The sequence below is a fragment of the Amphiura filiformis genome, chromosome 1 (assembly GCF_039555335.1).
Source record: "Amphiura filiformis chromosome 1, Afil_fr2py, whole genome shotgun sequence".
Taxonomy (NCBI): Eukaryota; Metazoa; Echinodermata; class Ophiuroidea; order Amphilepidida; family Amphiuridae; genus Amphiura; species Amphiura filiformis.
Window position 1 is genome coordinate 16,403,763 of NC_092628.1, and position 21,473 is coordinate 16,425,235.

At 38.4% G+C, this 21,473-nt stretch overlaps 1 protein-coding gene across 1 annotated transcript; it reads right to left on the minus strand.

Moving 5' to 3' along the window:
- Nucleotides 1-5,476: 5,476 nt before the first annotated feature.
- LOC140160149 (uncharacterized) lies at nucleotides 5,477-19,607 on the minus strand. Its single transcript, XM_072183452.1, is given in 7 exon segments — nucleotides 5,477-6,758; nucleotides 7,424-7,522; nucleotides 14,102-14,220; nucleotides 14,223-14,403; nucleotides 15,631-15,711; nucleotides 16,174-16,561; nucleotides 19,506-19,607. Coding segments are annotated over 6 exon segments (990 nt in total). The 5' UTR covers nucleotides 16,513-16,561; nucleotides 19,506-19,607; the 3' UTR covers nucleotides 5,477-6,587.
- Nucleotides 19,608-21,473: the final 1,866 nt, after the last annotated feature.

Consider the following 21,473-nt stretch of genomic DNA (forward strand, 5'->3'; position numbering starts at 1 on the left):
TTAGCAGTAATTTATTACTGCAAAAGTGGACATTTTCACGTAATTAATTTTTTGTTCGTAGCCCACTTTTAACTGTTTTCCTTGTTTTTGTATTTGCAATTTTAAGTTTCCTTACATTGACATACACAAAAGGAATATATTTGTGTGTTGTTATTTTCGCAGTAAACGCTTGGAGTGCAAAAAGCGCAAAAATAAATGTAGCGGAAAATGTCCACTTTTACTGTATTCAAAACTTGAGTGGACAATATTGTTCACTGAAATTACACTTGTGCCTTACATGAGCAGTTTATTTTCAGGACTATTTGCTTCTGGAGAATCCAAGTGCTGATTCTATCAAGTTTCAAAATCAAAAATTAGCTGGCTGCAGAAATAAATATTGCTAATGAATTCTGCAGCCTGAAAATGACAAGTGACTCGTTCCAGTACAGATTAGTTTATTTATTTCAAGAAATTAAAGTACTGATTTATTGAAAGAGACTCAAACAAGCTTTAGAAGTGCCTTGTTTTTGAAATTTAAAGTTTCATTGTTGAAGATATACTAAGTGAATTCACCACAATTTTCTCATTATTATTTGTAAATATGGTTTATGGTATTTTTTATGTCACAGAGTATGTATGACAGCGAAACAGGTCATATAATGCAGTACATGTTTAAATGGTTTGACACTTGTGATGATGGAGCTGCTTTTCCATGCCAAATGCTTTAAGTTGCCAAAAGCATTTCAGTCTGAAAATACTACCGCTGTGGATTCTGTCACCTAGAAAACTAATTTCCAGGTCTACAACTGATCAGTTGACCATGATTAATGATTCAATAAATTTAGGTAAACTCCAAGGTCTGTATGGAGGTGTATACCAAAAGTTCCTTCTCCACAGAACTAATTTCCCTAGTCAGGTCTAAAGTTATACCTGGTCTAAGTTGTTGTGCATATGGACCCAAGAATTTGCTGCAGAAAATTCACTTTGCAATCAGACTGAAATTGGGCTGAATTCACAGAAAGTGATACCAAAACATTTCATTCCAACACTTCATTTCTCAATCTCTTTTTTTCTTCATTTGTGTGAACAAATTTGCAAGAAGCAAACCAGGCTTCCAAATTGTAGGTATGGTGTTTAACCTTTATTTTTTACTCATTATTAATATTATTAGAGGGTTTCATGATTTAGAAGTGAGAAAACAGATTTACACACATCCATTAGGTGGGTGGTCCAATTGTAACACATTGTGTTTTCCACAAATTGACCCATCACCCAAACATTCTTATTCCAAGTTTTGACTTAAATATTGCTTTAGCATTTTGGATTCGAGAAGCAGCAAAATATGTATCGCAGTGGCTCGTAGAACAATTCAATTCAATTCAATATTCAATTTATTTCCATCAAAAATACAAAGAATACTTAATTAACACCAAAATAATTAAAAAACACAAGATGGAGGAAATGCAACAAAAGGCAAATGCCTGCAAAAGTGTTGCACCACCTTACAACAAAATTAAACACACATCAGTACACAACTTCCCAGGTGGTAACCACTAACTACCATGTTTTTGTTCATACTGCCTAAATGACACATATTTCAGGACTAGAATTTTATTGGGATTATGGGGAAAATATCAGCTTTCAGCTAATACTAAAATCTGCATTTGGATGGGTTGTTATTTTGGTTCAGAATTTGTGACAATTTCTGTTTATTTTCTACTTTATTTTCCACAAATGATAGGCCAAAACTAAAGCTTTTACCATTTCTCCCTCCAGGAAAAGTGTTGTGTGTTGGCCGGGGTGTTGGCTTTATTTTTCTCAATATTTGAGCACAAATACTGCTAGCTAAGGTACCGCTCCAAGTCCAACCCACCTTTACGGTTTTAAATCCATAGCAGGAACATGAAAACAGGATTTCAAGCTTCCTTCTATTTTGTTTGATTTCACATTTTGAATTTATGTCTAGAGATATTTCATCAAATCATACATTTTACCTTCAAAATATTGTGTCCCAGTGAAGATTCAACTGGTGGCCCAAATCCATATGCTGCTCTTTTGTATTTGGCTTCCAAAATAGTGGCACTGAATATGTAGATCCTGGATTTCTCAATTGGAAGTCAGTTTGACTGAAATTACCCCATCATTTTGTATCCTTGAACAACTTGTAGCATATATGTTGCACAGGAACCCGGGGGAGGAGGTCACTCTTACACATAAGTGCTACCCACCCACATACAGTACATAAAAAGCGTCGTAAAGGGTAGGTTTTTTGACATATGATGTCGTCGAGGTCTTTAGCAAAAGGGTAATTTTTCACTGCTAATCACACTTTAGGGGTGCCATAATGAGTCGAGCTCTTTGCTGTTTAGGGCTGAAAACTGGGGTTAATCACTTAAGACTATCTGCAAGAGTAACTTGCCCTAGAGAAGCTGTACATTGTAAGACATTTCATTCTATGTTTATGCAAAATTGTCAAAAAGACATGATATATGTGCTTTGTCTGAAATAAAGAGAATGAAATGTGAGACATCATCTTCTCCGTTTCATTTTCGGAGAAAAGCTTCAAAAGCTAATTGAGTTAATGCAGATACCAAACACCATTTAGGGTATCAGATGTGGCACCATTTACATAAATACGCCTTTAAGGGTAGGTTTCTTGTTAATGACACCATTTACATTTGTAGGGGTGCAAAATTTGCTGGTGTGCGCTATGCCATTATGTGTAAGAGCGACACTTCCGACGGGAAAGCGTACTGTTAGCTTTGCTGATCACATGTGCGGTACAACACATATTGTATTGTGGGAAGGAATTAAATCAAACTGACTTCCAGTGAGAAACCTAGGATCCATGTTTTGGCTTTTCTCTATTTTTTGTTTCTATTATATAAATTTATCAGTAGTATCACAAACTTCTTTATCACCATATTGTAGCTATAATTTTCATTCTCTGTCCTAGATGTTACCTTTTTTAGAATTAGTAATATTGCATTGCAAAAAGATCACTTGAAGCCCTGTACAGTCCTGTCCAACGTCTTTTATCCAGCCATGATGGGGACCAAGCATTGGCTGGATAAGCATGGCAAGTTAAAAATCCTGATAGGTGAATGTGTAATACTGCAGTTTGTTTGAAGTACTCAAATTAAGACAACAAAGAATTACACAATATTATTAGTTACCCCCTGTTTGTTCCAAAATACAGGAAAATATCTACGGTCTGGTGCCACGTTCCATGAAGCCGAAGGCTGAATGGAATACTGTACCAGACTGTCAATATTTTCCTGCGAGAACAAACGGGGTAACAATTTTATTCTTCAGTGAATATGAATTTGATTATTTTCCACAAACGCGCGAGTGTTAGGGCTACACAGGTAATACAGGAAATATTTCCTGCTTGTATCTTAATGAGGAGTACGCAGGTAATATGTATTTTTATCCAAGTGGTGTTTGACCAATGAGATTGCAGAATTCTTTATCAACTAAAGGATAAGGAGTAGGTTCCAAATGCTGCAGAGCATGAAATTAAGTTGTCAATCATCAAAACATGTTTCCTATATGTGACCATCCACCACAACTGAGCCCGGATGTCGCCAGTGCCACTATTGAGATATGCTCCATTGAACTTAACAATAAACAATAGGAAACAAAGGATTTATTGACTGTTTTATTGATTTTCACTACTTAAATGTCAAGTACTATAGACATGATATACATCATTTTAAAGCTAATTTCAAGCAGAATATTTTGGTTGAATATCTCAAAAATGATGATTGGCGACTTCAGGGCTCAGTTGTGCTGGATGGTCGGTCACATATGAAGTTCAAATAAAGTAACGGAGAGGTCCGGATACAGGAGGCTGGACTGCAGTAAACTTAGTTGAAAACAATTATTATGTTACCATGTCATTAAAAGAATATTAAGCACAACATGGAAATCTGGTATACATTTATTTTAATTTTATTTACAGTACACAAATTTTAGCTACTGCCATCAATGTGTAGAGTTCTTTTTATACAATGTAAAGAAATACATTATTTACATTTTGTCATTACAAATTTGTTGTAATAATTGAGAATAAAATACTTAAAAGTATAACTTCAAGTTGATCGTATGTTCATTTGATTGGAACTTCATGCGTTTGTTTTTTATTATGAAATTAAAAATGCAAATAAATTGCAAACAAAACCACTGGGAAAGGCACATTTCTTATCCTACTTTGAGCATAGACCTTGGAGCAGTCACCAAATAGGGTGGAACTTTACTAGTCTTATTACAAGACTGCCCTACCCAACCCTAAACTCCATAAACGAGGACTGGACTCAAGTCTAGCAAGCGTTTGAAATAGGGCCGGTCAGTCAGCCATTGGCATGTAACTTTTTGGCCTGACCGGTAACTTTTCTGACTGGCAACTATAGTTGCCGGCCCGGCTGGCCGGTAACTTTTTAAGGTCAAGCCCGGCTGGCCTGTAACTTTTTGAGGCATATTTCGAATACTGAGTCTAGCTAGTTGCAACCTATTTGGTAATTGTACCTAGACCTTTTCATTCGGATATCATCAGAAATTGCTTAAAAATGAGATGTGGACTTTGAGCAACCAATCACGTATGAGCACATCCGATGTAGTAGTCACTTCAAAATATGTAAACAAACCACCTCCAATTTAAAGGCCAGTTCTGCTGTTGCTTCAAGAAATGTGAGAGAGATATATTCACATACTGTTGACCCAAAGAGCTTTGAAAAACATTCTTTGGAAGATTTATTTATTTTTAAACTTCAATGTCTTTCATCGTCTATTGTATGAAAGTACCTCTCACATCCACAATTGACCTTGCGAAAGTTCATCATGGTTATGATGCCTGTTACACATTAGAATTTCGCACTGTACATGATGCTGAAAAGTGCATTTGGGGAAATTATTTCATGCTTCTGGTTTAATTGCAAAGAATCATTAAAAGTCAGTTTGGAAAGGTCCATTGGGGTAGCCTACAAACTGGAATTATAGATAGTCATAATGATGCAAGCAAAGTTGCAAATCACAAATTATTGTTACTGTGTACGACAATACCCTGCCGATGCAAAAAAAATATTTGTTTGGTTGTCCTCAAATACCCTGTGGAAGATGTGGTCTGTTCGTAGAACTTGTTTTAAATTTATTTTTAAGGTCGTTTTAAATGCAAATTAAAGATCTATGGATCGTTTTCATCTTTGGCACATAAGATAATAATTTTTAAAAATTTTCGGCAGTGTTTTCAGCACCCTACCTACTCTGATTATTGCTCTCCAGGGACCGAGAAATTTCAGACCTGGATACTGCCCTCATACGGTTGAAATTGGACATGTCCAAATAAATATTGGAATGGTGTCAAATCGTTCAAGAACATCACAAATGACCTCTGCTGATTTTACCGTAAAAAGTTTGTAAGTAATATGGAATCTGTGGCCAAAAAACGAAAATTTCACTTTGACCCCCCCCCCCCCGAGGGAATTCCACTGGGATTTTTTTACAAGAAAATCAGTGGAAGTGTGCAGGAACATGATTCAACATGTGAGTATACTTTTATTGGGACAAATGAAGTGATTTGCGAAAAAACCAACTTTCAATGTGATTGGTCAGAAGCCAATAGCGACTGCTTGGTTACCATGGCAACAGTTTTATTACCTTCATAACATGGCCAACATATCCCTACATAAGTGCAAACTCACTTGAGATTGTATCATGAAAGGTTTTGGAGATATTTGCAAAAATGTTGGAATTCATGATTTCCCTTTAACACCACCTTAACTTCTCAACATGTAACTGCCATTCATTAAACTACGATCCGTTTGAACTATATACTCCCTGTGAGCAAGATTAACCTCAAGTCTTCCATAGGTGGTGTGTGGATTCAAATGGAATTGCCCAATACACTCGAATTGATAAATAGCCGAGGCAGACCTTGCTCAACATGGTTGAGATGTTAGCAATTGAATACCTGAGTGGAAGAAGGGCCCAACTCCATCAAAACTGTTTTTGAGATATTAAGAAAAACTTAATATTTGGAAAAGTTTAATAGACAGAATGTTGTCTTCGTCAAGGGATACAGTATTACATACATTCAAAATTATATATGATATTTCCATGGCACCGGTACAGGTCTTGATACAAGCTGGAGTTGGGCCCTTCTTCCACTAATATACTGCAAGTGCCAGTTCCGTAAGCAGATGTGTTATAAATAGCTACAGATATTTGGTAATTATCCATTAATTGCAGAAGTAGAAGCATCATTCAAGCATGTAATATGTTAGCAAGAAAGTTTATTGTAGTGCAAAGCAGATTTCATAGATGAACAAAATTTCTCTTTATTCCAATATTTGTGGAAGAAGGGCCCAACTCCATGGAGTTGGGCCTTTCTTCCATGAAAACCAAGATTAAGTGGATGTGGAAGACTATATAGAGAGTGGATTTTGGTTCATCTTTCACACACAAGGAAGAACAGTCTGCTGGCAATAAAATGCTGGGTCTAACTCATTTTTGTAAAAAATTGGAGTTTGGCCCTTCTTCCACTTAGGTATTCAATTGATAATTGAATTGCTTCCTATCTAGTCACACATCAAATTCACTCTAACTGATCATTATGTAGACGCAATTGTTTTACCATCTTTCGGTACACAATTTATAACAAGTTCATCATAGTTGGTATTTGGGTCCATTTGTCTAAAAAATTGAAATTCTGGCATGTTACCAATAATGATTTCAGCTGTTGTGAACACCTCCATATTTCCTAATACATGACCTCCAACAACCTGTGATGAAATGAACAAAGTAGAATATTTTACTATCCAAGCGGATAACATTAAAAGTTACACTGGGTCCAGTTTGCAGCCTCTTTGAAACATACTTTAAAAGCTTTGAATTGGTGTTGTTCAGCCTCATTTGGTATCGGCCATTGAGAGCTTCCAAGAGAGCTGTGCAGCTTCCTTGGTAAACATTCTTTGAAAGATCTGAAGGATGTTGTTCAGCTCCCTTTGGTAACATTCAAAGGAAGCTTTCCAAGAGTATTCTTAGGGACTGTGCAGCTTTCTTTGAAAGTTTGAAGGATGTTCATCTTTCTTTGGGAGCATTCATTGGAAGCTTTTAAGAAACTTGTACAGCTTCTGTTGTAAGCATTCTTTGAAAGCTTCCATGAGAGTCACATATAATAAAGTAGATAAATAGAAAAAGTGATCCCCCCTTGGAAACCAACACAGGACCTCAGGTTTACAAGACCTGTGTCTTAACAACTTGGCCACAGGAGCTTCATGATTAGACAGGTTGAAATTCTAACCTTTAAGCATTCACTAAATCTTATCTCCCCCTGCAAATAATGGGAAAATTCAATGGTTTGAAACCCTTTGATGGGGTCATGCTGCTTCATTTGGGAGCATATTCCTTGATATCTTTGAATGACGCTGTTCTGCTCACAACTCACCTGTCCTGTTTCATCAGACAAACTAGCATGTAGATGTCCACCAGCAGACAGAGTCCCCGTCAATGAGACAATCTCATGGTTGCTGTCTAATTCTAAAACCTGCAATGAAAATGGAAATAATTGGAATTTACACTAAATTCAAAATTCTTACATATTTGCAAAGACACACTGCTCCATTCGGCGTGCAGTTTACTGCGTAAATATGATACATGCAATATATGTAATGTAACCATGGTAACTTGTGTTTTTAGATCTTTGAGAAGTTCTACCATGCCGGGTTATGCCTTGGTATTGATGCCACAACAAATACCGTAGACAAACTATAGTAAGAATTCCAATTGAATGAATGCAGCTTTTAACAGCTGCACTTGATCCAACCGCGATCGTATATTGCGTATTTCAAACTACAACGCGAACGCACAACCTTGGATACAATGCTATCCAATCACGAGTGCGTTGGCATGGTTGGATTTACTTCGCGTTACTCACACACAGTCGCTGCACGCTGGCGTACATCGCGCAGTGTACGCAAAAATTTGTCACGCTATTGAAAGCTGCGTTCATTCAATTGGAATTCCCACTATAATAGAACATCATGACACCAAACTACTGGAGTGGAAAAGGACTCTTGAAAAGCAAATGTTTCAAGGTTTGTACAAAAATATGATAAATGTAGTAAGAAATTGCGCCGTCTTATGGGGGGGTGGAACTTGGTGTCTTTGGGCCGCGAATCACCAGATGGTTAACACTCTGGTTAAAAACAATTGTGTCAACAATTGTAAATTTGGTGTATAGCGCTACTAAGTTTGCAAAATTTGCGATGTATGTCTTCCGTTTTGTCTGTTTGTATTTAAATGAACCAAATGTGCCCATCTTCAAGCATTGAAATACTAGTAATATACCTTAAATATGTGGTTTGATATTTTTGTCATTAATTTTATTCATTTCAAATAAGGCAATGAAGAGGATGCAACTCACGACGCGACACCGACAGAAGGGATAGCAGTGGACATGGACGATGACATTGAGGAATCTGCCATCGAATGCTTGGCTTCAATGTTTGGAAGACATTCCAAAGAAGGTAAGGCAAATTATGTCTAAACTATTTCATTGACATGGTTGTTATGTGTTATTTATTAATATTGGCTATCTTTTTGTCTTTGGTATTTTAAAGTAGATTTCTTGTATTTATACTAAACTTTATTAATCACGCAATGCTCTTGTGCATTGTGCAATACACAATCTGGGTTTTAAAAAAGTCTACATGTTCGCATTAATTATGTTAATGGATACATGTTTCTTTGTAGAATCTGATGAGGATGAACGTGATGATAATAATGAACATGATGAAGTAAGCTCTGCCCCTTCCGAGGAGGAAGTCAGCCCGTTGTCTTCCGATGAAGAGAGCCTCGCCTCACATGCAGAAAGCATAACAGGTATGTATGGGTATGGGTGCACATGGCTGCAATCATATCTTAGATGCTATTATTGAGAGACAAAGCTAAATTCGGAAATATTTTCACCAACAGCCTACCATTTGTAACATTGCATACTAATCCAAATTTCAAAATAAGTAATATTTGAAAACCGTCTTTAAAACTTCTGTTACCGTCTGCAAGAAAATGGATATATTTGAGGGAGTTATTTCGTAATATGTGTATATTTGAGCCGCAGGTATGTGTATACTGCAATCAAACAAAATGAGCAATGGCCCCTAAATCATTGTAGCTGCGGGGTCTGCCATAAATGGCAACCCAATAATCATGATCATAATTAGTCGATGTCCGGTCCTCACGATATTTATTATATTAATTTGTACAGTTATTTATCGCTTTGTTTTTACTTTACTGTTACATCTCTCATCAACAGAACCACTGGCATACACATTTTGTTTCGACAATATTAACCAACGGTCTCATGCTCGCCATCATTTGCGGCAAAACACAAACAAAACCTTAAACATGATAAATGCCTACGCCACCAAGTCGCGAAATCCTCTGCCAGCAACAGAATCATCAACCCGGCCCGGGGCAGAAGCCATTCGCCAAGTTCCATTAAGCACAGTTCTTCCCTCCAATGAAGACGAAGCAGAATTGGCACGCGAGATGTCACTCATCATGCAACGACTTTTAGTCAAGCACTTCAAATGCTTCACGTCACAACAAAGCATGGTTGAGGAACACATTGCTCACCAATATAGCAAAGAATCGGCACAGAAATCAGAAATAGTAAGCATGTCTGAACATTATTTGACAGTCATTTGAAGGAAATTACTGAAAGTCTCACACCAGTATTGACAAATATGTACCGCTTCCCCCTTCCATTCAAAATAACCCCTCCTACATGCATAAAATGAACTTAAGCGTTAAACAGATGACTTAATTTTGGTTTCTAATTATATCAGACCTTGTTGTAGGAATTATTTTAATAGCAACTCTGTACCATCATGTGCATCCAGGTGATGGAAAAACTACTCTAATATAGCAACCTTGTACTATTTAATGGGCATCCATACGATGGAAAAACTACTCTAATAGCAACCTTGTCGTAATGGCATCCAGGTTTTGGACAAAGTACTGTAACAGGAAATTTGTCCTGGCCTGGTGGTCCTTGAATAGTTTTATTCTTTTTCAATTGTGATCACGTCATTATTTTACAGGAAAAAGTCAATTATCCTTCAAATGGATACAGTTTATCTGTAGAGTTGGGCGACTAAGGTGCCAATAGTCGTTAGTCGCGACTATTACTGATAGTCGCGACTACGACTATTGAAAACCAAAAGTCGACTAATGCAAGTATATTTTGTGTTAAAAATTACTTTAAAAGTGCCAGTTATTCGCACCAAAACCAACCAAATACTAACATATAAACTACGAAAAATATGAGAAAATGTTAGTCATTGTCTTACCAATAGTAACACTAACCAACAAGTAATCATAAAGTCCATAAATCATCATTAAATTGGTGTTATTGACTTGTTGTCGAACTACTTTCCCACAAGATAAAAGCTGTCAAAAAACTCAAATTACTTAGAACTGTCGAACATCTCATTATGATTATAATTTATGCAGCGATAACAGGTGTAGCAGCATCCCGGGAGCAGCATCATAGCGTGCATGTACAGACCCAGGTTGGGTGTTTGTACCAACTACTGAAGGTATGAGATTATTTTAACTTTGGAAAGAAACAGCGAGAACTTCCAAGAAGTGTTTTCCAAAAGGGAAAATTTAGGAAAATATTATTAGATTAGAAGTACTTTTCACGTAATTTCAAAAAGCTATGCTTATTGTGGTAACAGAATATTTAGAAAGCAACAGGAAAATAAACAAATTAGCTGACAAACAGTCGTAATGCACGATGCAACACGTTCATGAGCATACCATGGAAAATATGCACTGCCGTACCGGCATGTTTACATATTTTCATGCACAGCAAAACATGGAAACGAACGAAGATCGCTATTGGAATATTGAAGGTTTGAAAAATTATATGAAGTTTCTTGTGCTGTTGCTGGAAAGTGGCAAGTGAATTTAATTGAACAGAAAAGTTAGGCCTATATTACAGCATTTTACAGTCAAATATTTGTATCGCAAACGTGCGATACAGTGTAGCAATTTGTATCGCAACAGTGCTGGTTTGTGTAGCAAACTGTGATGCGATGCCGGCAATCACGGGTCCTGTAATCATGCATTATAAATACTAAATTGCCACCAATCTTTCACCCGATTTTTCAGTCCAATTTTAACCACAGATAGTCGCGACTATAGTCGTAGTCGCGACTATTTGCTGTCGACTAGGAAAAAAGTGATAGTCGCCCAACTCTATTTATCTGTTCATGTTTGTTTCAATTCCATTGTTGGCAAACGTGATATTAATCAAACTTCAAAAATACCACAAAGAAATCATTAAAGACAATGTCAAATATAAGCAATTGTGTATAGAATAGGCGTATAGATGCCGGGGGAATAAATATTATTTTGATCGGGTGGTCCATTCAATTGGCCCATTCACATGTTGACACCTGTATGTGGGTTTCGTAAAATTTACCTCATATTTGGCCACTTTGCCGAAAAAGTGTTGATATTTTGTCAACTTTTCAACCATATTTTACCAGTTCAATATAACAAAATTGTTAGTAGCTTTTACAGCTTAATACTGTGGGCAAACGGGGTCGGCAAAAGGTGATGAATTCAGTATACTTCGAGACCTCTTGTCCAACCGCCTCACAACCCCACTCGCATGTCAAAAAGAAATGTACACCACTGGTGTATAGTTGTCCTTGTATTTGATTACTTTAACAAATGTTAACTAAAGTTAATAACAATTTGTTTGCAGGTTCCTCTTGGAGTCAGAAAATTGGACGAGAATGTTACTGGTGATTTAATCCGAATGATTGAAGTGTTGCAATACTACGTGCCCCATGATAAGTTGGGCGAGGCCCTACAGGCCCTTGGGTTTGGGGATGGGATGACCGTAGAGCGGATTTTAACAGCTCAACGGGGACGTAAAAGTGAAGCGGGCATGATTGCGATGCTCTTGGGACTGGTGGCGGCACCACAAGATTGGCACAAACGAGTATTACTCTTACAGGTTTGTTCACTGAAATACTCCCGGAAATACTATATCACTTCATGGGTCAAGTGAGTGTTGAGAGACGGGGGCGAGGGGAGCTAGAGGCCTATAGGCGCCAAACTCAATAGGAATAAGGAGCCATATACACGATTTATTTGAGAGCGTTGAGGGTGTCCTTAACTTGATTAAAAAGAGATACATGTTCCATATCATCCACATATGATAGGCGGAATGAGGCGGCACGGACAGAGCCCGGAGAGGGTTCTCCCTGGTTGAAGGTGTACGAGGATGTGCCACGGTTTTGGGGTACCTTTTCAGCAATTTAGGTATATCGATGGGTGGGTTTTCAGAGGAGACCAATGCGCCCAATTGGGTGCATTTGGGCAAAAATGCCCCTAAAAGCGCCCAATTAGGGCAAATTTTGGTGCTTTTTGGGTGTATTTTGTGAAAAATTGGTATACTGATGGGTGGCAAAAACAGCAAAAAGTAGGTATAGAGAAAGTCAGTATCCGAAAGTCTGCGTGGCACCTCCCCGTAGGGTTTTATTTCGAACACCCCCCCCCCCCCCGGACAGAGAGGGGAGACAATGAGGGAGAGAGAGAGAGGGAGAGAGAGAGGGGGGGAGAGAGGGAGTGTGGGAGAGAGCATGGAGAGAGAAAGGACATAGCGCACTTAAATAAACTCAACCCAGAAAGTATCGAAACAATTATAGATGGTCAGCTATATCGGGAAATGAAATATATAGCAAAAACTTATTTAACACCATGTTAAATGTATATAACGCGCAGCGTTCTCCTGCGTATTTTGATACCTCGGTTGTTGCTCTACGATATCATTTGGTCGAGTAATGGCGCTTGAGGTGGCTTCAAGTCAGAGTAGATACCAAAAGCAGCTACTACATGAAATACAGTCAGGAATTGGTGGACGACACGGACCTTACAGAAGGCGATGACGAACTTGACGACAATATCGACGACGTGACGGATGACGACGATCCAGACTACTACGAGTACTGTATATGCAAGACTGGCGACGAAGGACCCATGATCTATTGTAATAACAGATACTGTTCGTTAGGCAGTTGGTTTCATTATGACTGCATTGGCATTGATCCAACATCAGTTCCTCGGGATTATGGTTTTGCTCGGCCGCCTGTGAGAAAGACTCTGGAGCACCTAAAAAAAAAAGTTGCCGAAGAAGAAGTCATATCTCGCAGTTGATGGCAAATTACAATACGCCCGGGCAACTATCCAAGCTGGCTTGAGCGCCATTTGCCGGAGAGACGCCATACATGAAAATGACGGAGAGAGGATCATGCGGCACCGCAAAATAAAATACCATGCAAAAACTGCCCCCAATCGTACATTGGCGATACAAAAGACAGTTCGGTGTCCGCATGAATGAACACAAAAGGGAAGCGGAGAAAGCTAGCCAACTTAAATACACACGATCCAAGAGGAAGGAATCGCTCACCGAAATTAACAAATCAGCCATCACAGATCACGTGTCAAGGGATAACCATTTAATAGACTGGGACAGCTCATCAATCCTTGATAGGGAAGAAAACCGCAGGGCACGATGGGTCAAGGAATCAGTATGGATTCGCAAGAGAGGAGACAACACCATGAACAGAGACGAGGGGACAATCTTTCTGAGCCACATCTTTGATCCTCTGCTCAAGACCAACGTTGGAGACAGGAGTACTTCTGGTAAAACAATAACATCCGGCCGGGATTCCCGCTCCAAGCAGATGGATCAATAACAACATCAATCGCTTTGAGAAAGCCAGAAGGTTTCTGGCGAAACTGTCAGCAGAAAAACGTAAGTTTTTCCTTTGGTCTTGGCAAAGAACTTTAATTAGCTGATTAATCAACAGACCTGATGAACCTCTTCAGTCCCCTGAGCACTACCTATCGATCAAACATTGCCACTGATTGCTCAATTGCATGATATCTTCATTTTAATCACCAATCAGAATGGAGCTTTGCAAATAAAGTTTTTGCATGGTGAAATTATTCTAACAATGTTGCTGATTGGTCCAATTGATAATGAAAACTTCTTTTTGTTTTGGCCAATCAGCAGGTAGTTCTCATGGGGTTAACTTACCGATTCTGAATCAGCCATTCTTAACTTGCACTTTCTCACACTTCCAACGCAACTCAAAATAAATGCAGACTTCAGTTCATTACTTTTTACAAACGCCTGTAATGTGCTTTTGATCTCCGCCCTGGGTGTAGACGCAACGGGTAGCACAATAGTGAACTCGGTTTAGCCTTTTGGATCTGTTCTTGCTTATTACATGTAGCAGTAGTGGATTTCTGCTGAATACATGTAGCAGTAGTAGGCTTTGGTGTTAGCGGCGACGGCTCCCTATTTGTTTTGGTTTTGCGTGTGTAAGGCTTCTCTTTCTGTGCAAAATACAAGTTAAAATAATACATAAATAACAAACAGCTTGGTAAATAATGTGGTGCGCAAAACCCCACACAATCAGATCAGAAAAGGCAAATTTTGTGATGCATGAACATATTGTAACAAGCATAGCAAGTAAAGCCCTTGGATGTTTTAATCCTGAAAAAAAGAACACATAATGTCATCACACATATATCAATGTACCTAAGTCCCATTAGCCTTTTCGAAGTATGGCGTACACAAAAGGAGGGCAGTCTTCAATATGGGTAAAACCCGGCAAATTCAAAAGACTTTACCCACTTCGTCCAGCGCCATCCTATTGTGTCCGCCATATCTCGAAAAGGCTAATGGAAAAATCAATATATATCGTTAATATATCACTAAGTCCCTTGTCGTCAAAGTCCTATCAAAGCATATGGAATAAATCAACAAAAGAAGCCAAGGGTTAACATTTTTTTGCCACAGGTTAACAATTTTTGCACACACAAACATGCATCATATACACAGACACCCCCACACCCATACACAAAGCTCATTTCAAAGTGTATACGTTCCCCTTTTCTAACTTGGCAAACTTTTTACATTGAAGTCTATGGACAGCATGCAGAGCATTAATATTTCACTACCAGTCTCAATCTCTCCTGGTGCTGTTTGAATATTCCCAATACAAATATGATTTGCAGCAAAGTACTCTATTGACCTTTTCAGTAAATCCCATAGTTCCTTGCAGTTAGACCTAAGATGTCATCAAGTCGGCAATACGCAGTAGCGATGTTCGAAAACCTAATCGATGTGCGCATCGGCATGACATCAAATGACAACATCTGAGGATGGGATCTAATTCAAGGAATTATGGGATTTACCGAAAAGGTCAATTGGAAATGAACTGATTCTGAAATCACTTCAAAAACAACAGTGCCATGAGTGTTGTTTCAAGGGTTGTGCTCCATAAATGTTAACTATTATCTGCTATTTCAGTTGACAATACACCCCCTATGGAAGAAATATCCTTATTCTTCCACAGAAGGAGTGTGAGTTTCAAATGGGGTTAACTAAATGGGTGAGTCCATTTGAAATCCACACCCCCTGTGTGGGAGATAAATATCATGTCTTCCATATGGATTTCAACTGGAATTAGCCCAACAAATCACTACGAATCACTCTCCCTCTCCAAGTGGAGGGACAGTCTCTCCTCTATCGCCATGAGATTGTGTAATCAATCTTACCATTCTTTTTTGGCACACTTCACAATTCCTCACATAGTTGTCTATTCTGTCATAACACACATCTGCATATAAATCCATGATCTATGGAACAAAGGATAAATCACGGTTAACAAAAAAACATGCATGCCCTTTTAAAACCCACCGCAATGACAAATGGGAATTTTTTTATCTAGCAAACATAAATAGCCCTATTTTGCCTCACTGTAGCCAACATTTTTGGTCAAAATGGGCTATTCCATTCAAAATCCACACTACCCCTGTGGAAAATTTTGGAAATATCTGCCACAGGGGGAGTATGAATTTCAAATGGATTGGGCACATTAGGCAGCTCCATTTGAATTTCATACACCCTCTGAGAAAGATTCAACTTCCCCAAATGCAGCTGGATATGTTAATTCCATTTGAAATTCATACTCCCCCTGTGGAAGGTATTTCCAAAATCTTCCACAGGGGTAGTGTGGATTTTAAATGGAATAGCCCAATATCAGTTGCTTGTTGCTCAATGCAGGTTTACACAAACAAAATCCTAAGTACACTACTGACCTTTGACCTAAGCAAGATCATTCCAGGATGATTATCCTCATCATGAAATTGAAACAAAATATCCTGGTACTCCATCTCTCGTAGAACTCTCTTTCCGTTCTTCATCAGATGCTTCTCATCTTCTGACAGTTCAAATTTATTTGCCATAGACTTTAAGGACTGCCTCCACGATGAGGATGATTCTAGAGAGTTTTTACTATTGCAGTGTCTACTTAATACTTCACTGTAGTTTACAAAGACTGGGTCCTCACCCCAGAGAGGATGCTCTTCACTTCCAGACTTGGTGATTATGAGATAGCGCACCCAAGCATTGTATTTGAAGGTCGGATATAGAGGCATGGTGAGTATGATCTATTTTATCAGGTACTTTGATGAGTGTTTACTTTTGCTGAAAAATTAAAATAAAAGACAACAAACGATCATTCATTAAATAAGCATTTAAAGCCTGGGCTATGGGATCATCAGCAGGGACTGTCTTTTGGAGCCTTAAAGGAGAGCCATTTATTAGAGCATTTACAATAGAATGTAAGGAGAGAATGGTCAAATAAGGTGAGCTGAAATCACTCTCCTTAGTCTCATATATCAGATTTAAGGAGAGCAGTTAGAGAGTGCTTGCTCTCACTCTCCTAAAAAGAAGAATTGAGATGCATCAAAATGGTTCCACATGTATGCCTGCCACATTCCTCTCCATATCACAGAGGTTATGGGTTACTCGAGAACTCTAGCTTTGAATTTGCACACGATAGTTACGCATTCGATGCTAGAGTGCTTTCCTGTCGTTTTTTTGTCTGTCAGCGGTGTAATTTTTGCACCGGACGTTATTTATTCTGTTAATGTTGAAATTTGGATAAGAGTTATTTTGATGAATCAACTGTATCTTTTGAGCAAGATTTGCCTATTTTGGACAGTCTAAAATTTTTCTGAAGTTTAGCAACATTTTTGACGTAATCGCCTGTCGTGATCGGCTGTGTTTACTTCTGAACTTCCATTGCTTTACGCAGTGTCATGCTTCAGCGAATCCAAGTAGATTTTTAATGCAATGGTCTCTAGCCTAGAATGTGAAGCTATCGGTGAGCAAATTCTTGGTTAGACTTTTTAAGCAAGTTATGGGGGCTGAATACCTGTCAAATCATGGGAGACTTCACAGTTATGCCAAAGTAGGCAGTTTTGTCTTGGGTTATACTGTACCATAACTCTTACCTTTGTTTCAGCATGAGCCTCAAGCATGGTACATATTAAGAGACTGGGTATATGTCCAGTAGTATAGAGCTATGCAGAGCTTACTCGAGAACTCTAGCTTTGAATTTGCACACGATAGTTACGCATTCGATGCTAAAGTGCTTTGCTATCGTTTTTCGGTCGGACAGCGGTGCAGCTTTTTGCACCGGAGGTTATTTATGCTGTTATTGAAATTTGGATGAAAGTTATTTCAATGAGTCAAATGTATCTTTTGAGCAAGATTTGCCTATTTTGGACAGTCTAAAATTTTGCTGAAGTGTAATTTTAGCAACATTTTTGATGCAATCACCTGTCGCGATCGGCTGTGTTTACTTCTGAATTTCCGTTGCTTTAAACGGTGTCATGCCTCAGCAAATGCGACTAGATTTTGAATGCAATGGTCTCTAGCTTAGAATGTGAAGCTATCGGTGAGCAAATTCTTCGCTAGACTTCTCGAGCAATGCAGAGCTGGATATAGTGTACATGTTTGCTCCACTTAATGTCATTACTGAAGACTTTCACTCAGCCTATTAGTCTAACTTATCGGTTCATTATTACATGCTTAGTGTAGGTATGCCAGGTGAATTCAAATTTGCCATCAAACTGCATCATTTTATATATCAAATTAAAGCCCTTGATTAAAGAAAGTCAAAACTGAAAAACTTTTTGTCATATTCCGTAGCAAAGTTACATCTTGTCAAAGATTGACTTTCATCAAAAAGATTCAGCTAACAAAACAGCATTTCGGTGGTGTTTATTGTAGACACCTATAGGTTTCATTATCATTGAGGTATAGGACTTTTTAATTTTTCGGAGAAGAGCAGGTAAGGCAACTACTTGATTATATTTCTACATGTTCATACTACATACTCTGAAAATTTTAGAAAATTCATGACGAGTCCGCTTTTTTTAAATCACATTTTGTTCCTAAAATTAGGGTTATAGCGCCTCAACGGGCAGTCGGCACTCTCTCCATAGGGCTACATGTAAAGACCTGTCATAGACAAATGGCCCTAAAATAAAACGGACTCGTGCGAATTTCCTCAAATTTTGCATATGATGTAGATTTAACATCTGGAATGTAATGCAAGTGATGTCGTTGCTGCTCTTCTAAATTCATTTTTAAAATGTCCGCCCCAGACCAAGGTCTTATGATCTTAGACTTAGTCTCATGTTGATGATAGCAGCTTTTCTATGTGGAACTGCTATCAAAATCCCTCTAAAATTCCATGTGCGAGTGTCTCATCACCATAAAAATCATATATTTGGGTCAAGTGAAGTATAGACAACATATTTATGTAGGTTTCCTTGACCTACCTGTTCTTTTTAATTAAATTTCTATGTAAATATGTATTGTGTTCTAGGCGAATTTGGCCGACTAGCAAATGTGTTAATTAAGGTTTGCCTGGCATACCTACTTAGTGTGAATCAGTAGAGAGTGAGAGTGTTATCTGTGTTAAAATGAAATTTCCCAGAGCTGTCAACTCTCACGCATTGGCCGTGAGTCTCACGCATTGGGTCACTTTCTCACGGTCTCACGCCAAGGTAGTATAATCTCACGCCTAGGTAGTAAATCTCACGCAAAAAGCTGAAAAATGAGTAAAATCTCACGCATCGTCATGAATAATTTGTTGCCCCTACCCCCCCCCCCCCACCCCCGCTTTTCACATTCCCGAGCTCAAATAATCATGGTACAAAATGAACACTGGAGTCGGCAAATCCCGGTACGCCCCTGTCTCACGCCAAGCAATTCCAAAAAGTTGACAGCCCTCGTAATTTCCATCGTCATTATTATTGTCATTGCCATTGTTTGTCTTGAACACATTGAATTGATTCTCTATATTAAGATCATGGATTTTTTTGCTTGTATTTTGTAACATGCATAGCGTACATTGGTGTACCACTTATCTGTGTTAAAATGAAATTTCCATCGTCATTATTATTGTCATTGCCATTGTTTGACAAATTGAACACATTGATTCTCTCAATACAGACACAGCACTTTGACAGTGTCAGTGTTAAGCTTAAGCTACTAAATATATGAACTAACGTTTCAATTTGAACGGAAATTGTGTTCGATGGAACGTTTTTTTAAGTCTTTGTAAAATAAATACCTGTTTTACTGCGATCCTGAAGTAATTATAGAGTACTATTGTTGTGAAAACAAGCTTCGACATCGAAAATTCTCCGCTTCCGGCAGCTAAATACAGCCTGTCGCCAATCTAGGGATGAGCGGTACTAAGAGCGGTACCAAATTTCGCAAATAAATTTTCGGACTCGAATAGGCCGCCGGGTGTTCAGCCGGGCGAATTATATAAGGCCTCAAGATCATAATATCATTTTGTTGGTGATAGCCCATTCATCATTAAAAAAAAAAGATTAGGAAAACGTTTGAAACACGTTCAAATATGCAAAATTATAAGACAATTTAACAATAAGGTTTTAAAGGCCCATTCAGTGATTTGCTCATTCGGACGATTGTAAAAATCATCAAAATTCAGATTTTGGTACCATGGCATAGGCTAGATGTAGTTCACCACGTAAACTTATGGCTCAAAATTCGGACTGCTCGCCAATACGTAAACTTATGGCTCAAAATTCGGACTGCTCGCCAATAAGTTTACTGGTTTCTGTGTTTTGAAATTTGTTGACGTTTTCACGATCCCTGATTCCCGGTCGCTTATTTTCGCTGTGTCACGTCACATGCATGACGCTGGTGGGTACCAACCAAACTTTAAAAAAAAAAAAAACCTCGATCGCCGATAACGATGTGATATGGGACTTACATAGGATTACACAGAGATATTTTGCCAAAATTTGACCCTTTCCATTTAGCTTGGCCCTACTTTGTCTGCGCTATATGAAAAAGGACAGTCTTAAGTAAGTAAATGTACAATGATTTTGATGTTTTGATGTTTTGGGAGACTGGGAGGGATCAGAACCAAAAAATGATGGAGCCTATTCTTGACTGTGTAATATTCCTTCACCACATTTTCGTACGGTAAGAGGCTTATACGATGGACAGATAGTATCAGTTTGTGAATAAGGACATCGTATAAGTTCCTTGTACTAGGCTAGATGCCCGGGCATAGATGTGCTATTTTATAACATATAGATCGACAGAAAGCCCGGGGTCACTCGAATATGAAATTGACGTAGGCCTACCTGTGCCCACCAGCGTACGAAACTAGGGGTCTGTCGGTGTAGAAATTTTCAGAAAAAAGGGGGCCAGTGTTGGAAATGTCAAAAATGGGGTAGGCCTACTTTTGTATGGGAGCGCCCAAAATTTCACATCATTGACAATTAAAAATAGCGTTCATCCAATTTTACAGTAGTGCGAAGCGCGCCGAAATTTCAATTTTGAGGACTAGGCCTAATTCCCGGGCCTAATTGTTCAAGAAAGGGGGTCATTTCAGTGCGGTTTCAGTGTAGGCTACTGAAAAAATGGGTTGAGTGTAGGATTTGCCAAAAATAACGGGGTCACAGTCTTTTCATGGGCACATGATGTCAGTGCCCCCCCCACCCTCGGGACAGAACGCCGTGTATGAAAGACAAAATAAGACATTTTACACGAATCTGCAATTATGATATTGATTATACTGACAGTAGGCCTATATTAAAAGGGCATTTCGTGATCCACAGCCTCATCCCCCCACTTTTTTTTTAAAAAAGTTGAGATTTTTTTATCACTGGAAACCTCTGGCTACATAGGCCTAATGTTTATGCACCAAAAATTTCTTGCAGATTATGTCGTTTAGCACAAATATCGTCAAATTTGAATTTCTTTCTGGTATACCAGAACGAAATTACAACAGTGGCCTATGGAGCAGTGTAACACATAGGCCTAATCATGCGTAACTCGCAGGCAAACGCAAAATCGGAATCAACTGAAATTTTGGGAATAAGCTTTTTTCATGGATATCTACTGAAAAATGTCATAAAAAAAAGGATGCTAGGATCATGAAATCCTCCATGTATTTCAATGGGGCTTCAACTTTGTCAATATTATTGCTGTTTCCATGGGTTTTTTGCCCAAATTTTTCATTTCAGAATGATTTATCGACTTATCCTTATCAATTTTA